The sequence below is a fragment of the Neolamprologus brichardi genome, chromosome 6 (assembly GCF_056152115.1).
Source record: "Neolamprologus brichardi isolate AB-2024 chromosome 6, ASM5615211v1, whole genome shotgun sequence".
Taxonomy (NCBI): Eukaryota; Metazoa; Chordata; class Actinopteri; order Cichliformes; family Cichlidae; genus Neolamprologus; species Neolamprologus brichardi.
In genome coordinates, this window is record NC_142109.1 from 22,662,264 (window position 1) to 22,665,622 (window position 3,359).

A 3,359-nucleotide genomic window follows, 5' to 3' on the forward strand; every position below is an offset into this window, starting at 1 on the left:
CCACCCATTATCTTTGAGGCCTGGAACATTTGCATTTGTTCACTCAGAGTAGCTCAGATCCAAGGCAAGAGAAAAATCTGTGTTACAACCCTACAATGGAGCTGAAGGCCTCTCAGCAGCAACTAGGAGGTGTTAGGTTCAGGGAATTTACGCAAATTTGCGCAGGGTTAGTAAATGTAGTAGTAGGGACAGCAGGAAAAAAAGGCTCAGTAATTCTAGTGCTAGCACCCCGCTGAGATTTTCACAGGCCTTCAGCTCCATTGTTCTCCTGCTTTTGTTGTGCAAAACACCCTCCCCCAACCAGGAGAGATTTGTGTATGTGTAGGAGTGGCATTGCTTGACTACAGCACAGTGCTGTGAATAAAAGCAGACCGACCAGGAGGGAGAATCATTTCTTCTTCGCATTTCTGAGAACGCACATCAGGATGGCCTCCGTATCACTGCGACCCAGGAAGAACCTATCCGCGCAACAGGCTTGGGCCTTGCTTCGGGAAATGGACGAAGCAGATTCTGATGGAGGAGAGGTTTCATTTGTCCAGCAGGCCACTGATACCTCCTCAGAAGAATCTGAAAAGGAGACGGAAGAACCCAACATGCCTCCTCGGAAGAGGCCCCGTGGTACTGGGAAGCCCTGTCTGAGCCAGACAGCAAAAAAAGGCACTGCGTGGGTAGAGGAGGACAATGGAATGCCCAGTGCAGGAGCAAATCGCTCATGCTTCACTGCGCAAGCTGGACCCACAGAGTCTGCTAAGGTTTGTCATTGCCATGTTACATATGATATTTATATAAACCCATTTAGAGTGAGGTTCATGTAAATTTACCATTCTCTATTTGTTTATCTTCCAACAGCGTAAAATTACAAGTGTGCTCCAAAGCTTCCTTTGCCTGTTAGACGTGGGAATGCTGCACACCATCAGAGACTGTACGGTACATCAAGCCCACAGAACAGAGCCGGACTGGAATTTGTCAGTTCATGAACTGATGGCATTCATTTCAATTCTGTTTGTAAGAGCAATCATGTGTCCCGTTGGTGTCATTGTGGATTGCTGGTCAGAAAGATTTCTGGTGCCAGTAATCAAAGAGACAATGCCCCGAGATAGATTCATTTCAATTATGCAACACCTTCGATTTGATGACAGGGACACGCGGGCAGAACGGGTGAAAACAGACAAATTTGCGGCGATCTCTGACATCTGGACACGCTTCAACGAGAACTGTGCTAAGAGTTTCACTCCAGGAGAACACATGACCATAGATGAACAACTGTTCCCTACCAAGGTTCGTTGTCCATTCACACAGTATATCGCAACCAAGCCAGACAAATTTGGGATCAAGTTCTGGATGGCCACAGACCTGGACACCAAATATGTCTGCAGTGCATCTCCTTACTTGGGAAAGGACCCCAGTCGTCAGAAGGGAGAGAGGCTGGCAGAGAACGTGGTCATGAAACTGATGGAGCCGTTTTTGGATGATGGGAGAAGCGTCACAACGGACAATTTCTTTACTTCACTGTCACTGTCGCACAGACTGCTGCAGCGCAAAACAACGTTACTGGGCACGGTGAATAAAGTCCGGCGTGAACTTCCTCAACTTGCGCGGATGTATTCCGTAAGAGCAGCAACACGCAGGTGGCCAGTAGCAGTTTTCTACAATATGCTGGACCTGGCGGCGGGGAATGCCTACATTTTGTACAAGGCATGTACAGGGTGGACAGGCAAAAGAAGATTGTTTCTGAGTCTTCTAGCTCAGGAACTTCGTTGCCGATTCATGCAGCACAAGGAAATATTAGCACAGCCTGCTGAAGCTGCTGTGCCAGGGACTGGAAAGACAACGCAGTGCCAGGTGCAAGAGAGCTGCAACAGGAATCGCAGCAGGTTTACCTGTGCAACATGTAAGAAATTCACCTGTGCCAAATGCAGGGATGATGAACACTGGGTCTGCAAACGCTGTAAAGTTTGAAACACTTAAAACAAATAAAACAAACTTGTGTACCCATATATTGTGAATGTGTGTCTTTTGTATCGATATGGCAGGAATTTCTGAAGGTTGTAACACAGAGGTTTGGCCTGGCTTGGATCTGTGATCTGTGAGTGAGCAAATGCAAATGTGCCAGGCCTCAAGGATAATGGGTGGTTTGCACAACAAAAGCTGGAGGAGAAACGAGCTGACGACCTGTGAAAATCTCAGCAGGGGTGATTAACACCTCGGGACTTGCACCAGAAAATAAAAAAGCCAGTAATTCTAGTAGGTGTTGGGTTTAGGGAAGTTACGCAAATTAGCGCAGGTTTAGTAAATCTAGTGTTAAGTTAGACTTGTGTTTGTAAATGAACCGCCCCATGTTGTGTAGCTTTCTGGATTTTATACTTATTGGGCTACATATTTATTTATTATACAGGCTGTACTGTACATAAGATCAAAGCTCAAATGTTTTATGTAACTAAAGTGTGTAATTATGTGGGCTACAGACAATAATTAAGTTATAGACTATATTTATATGAAAAACGTGTATACTTACTGCATTTGAATCATTTTAACCATATGTAACCATCTGCATATGTGTTTGGGGGGAAAAAAAGGCTTTGATTTTGGCACCCCATTTGATTTCTTTGCCACCCTAATGCCACCCTAAGAAAATTTCTCTAGTTCTGCCCCTGCTCCAGCAGAACCAGGATCAGGGAGGGGCAGTCCCCCCTGAGGAGGGAAAGAGAAAAGGGCAAAGAAAGTGATGGGACAAAAGGCAAAGTATGGGAGAATGAGCCAGACTTTAAAAATTACTAATGACTAAATATAGTAGTGCTGTATAAAAACTTAAAAGAGATAAGCGAAGAAGAAACGCTCAGTGCATTATGGGAATCATTATGGGTATAATGATGAACTGATACTTTGTTTTGAAGTGGGGCTTACTTCAAACAGCACATGCATACTCATTGAGCAGCATTGGGGCCAAACCTAAAATGCATCACATTTTAGTCTCTTAGGGAGTTTAACAGAACACAACAAGCAGTCTAAATTACTCCACTAAGTGTTGCACTACACACCTAAATGTATAGTTATAGAGTTGGGTTTACATCACTCATCCATCCATCGATCCATCTTCTTCCGCTATATCCAGGGCCGGGTCCCAGGGGCAGCAGCCTAAGCAGAGAAGCCCAGAACTCCCTCTCCCCAGCCACTTCCTCCAGCTTTCCCAGGCCAGCCGAGAAATATAATCTCTCCAGCATGTCCTGGGTCACTCCTTTGCATTGCTCAAAAATCTAAAATACTAAACACTTTAAAGGGAGGGAGACAGTCTGTCCATTAATATGTATCCGTGAGCCTTTTTGGGCCACCAAGACAGTATGTCTCCTATTTTTTATTTT

At 45.0% G+C, this 3,359-nt stretch overlaps 1 protein-coding gene across 2 annotated transcripts; it reads left to right on the plus strand.

Annotated features, from left to right (window-relative positions):
* Window positions 1-425: 425 nt before the first annotated feature.
* LOC148102543 (uncharacterized) lies at window positions 426-1,959 on the plus strand. 2 transcript variants are annotated; one of them, XM_087842555.1, is made up of 3 exons: window positions 426-752; window positions 850-1,555; window positions 1,715-1,959. In XM_087842555.1, exons 1-3 carry the CDS (start codon window positions 426-428, stop codon window positions 1,957-1,959), a joined length of 1,278 nt encoding a protein of 425 aa, XP_087698681.1. The 2 variants fall into 2 exon arrangements, with proteins under 2 accessions (XP_087698681.1, XP_087698680.1); XM_087842554.1 differs by having other exon boundaries at window positions 850-1,959.
* The last annotated feature ends 1,400 nt before the right edge of the window (window positions 1,960-3,359 follow it).

What these genes read in the sequence shown, in the direction of transcription:
- LOC148102543 (XM_087842554.1), top strand. Translation starts at nt 426, where the DNA reads ATGGCCTCCGTATCACTGCGACCCAGGAAGAACCTATCCGCGCAACAG. An exon ending in GACCCACAGAGTCTGCTAAG is followed by an intron (nt 753 to 849) that starts GTTTGTCATTGC and finishes ATCTTCCAACAG; the next exon opens with CGTAAAATTACAAGTGTGCT.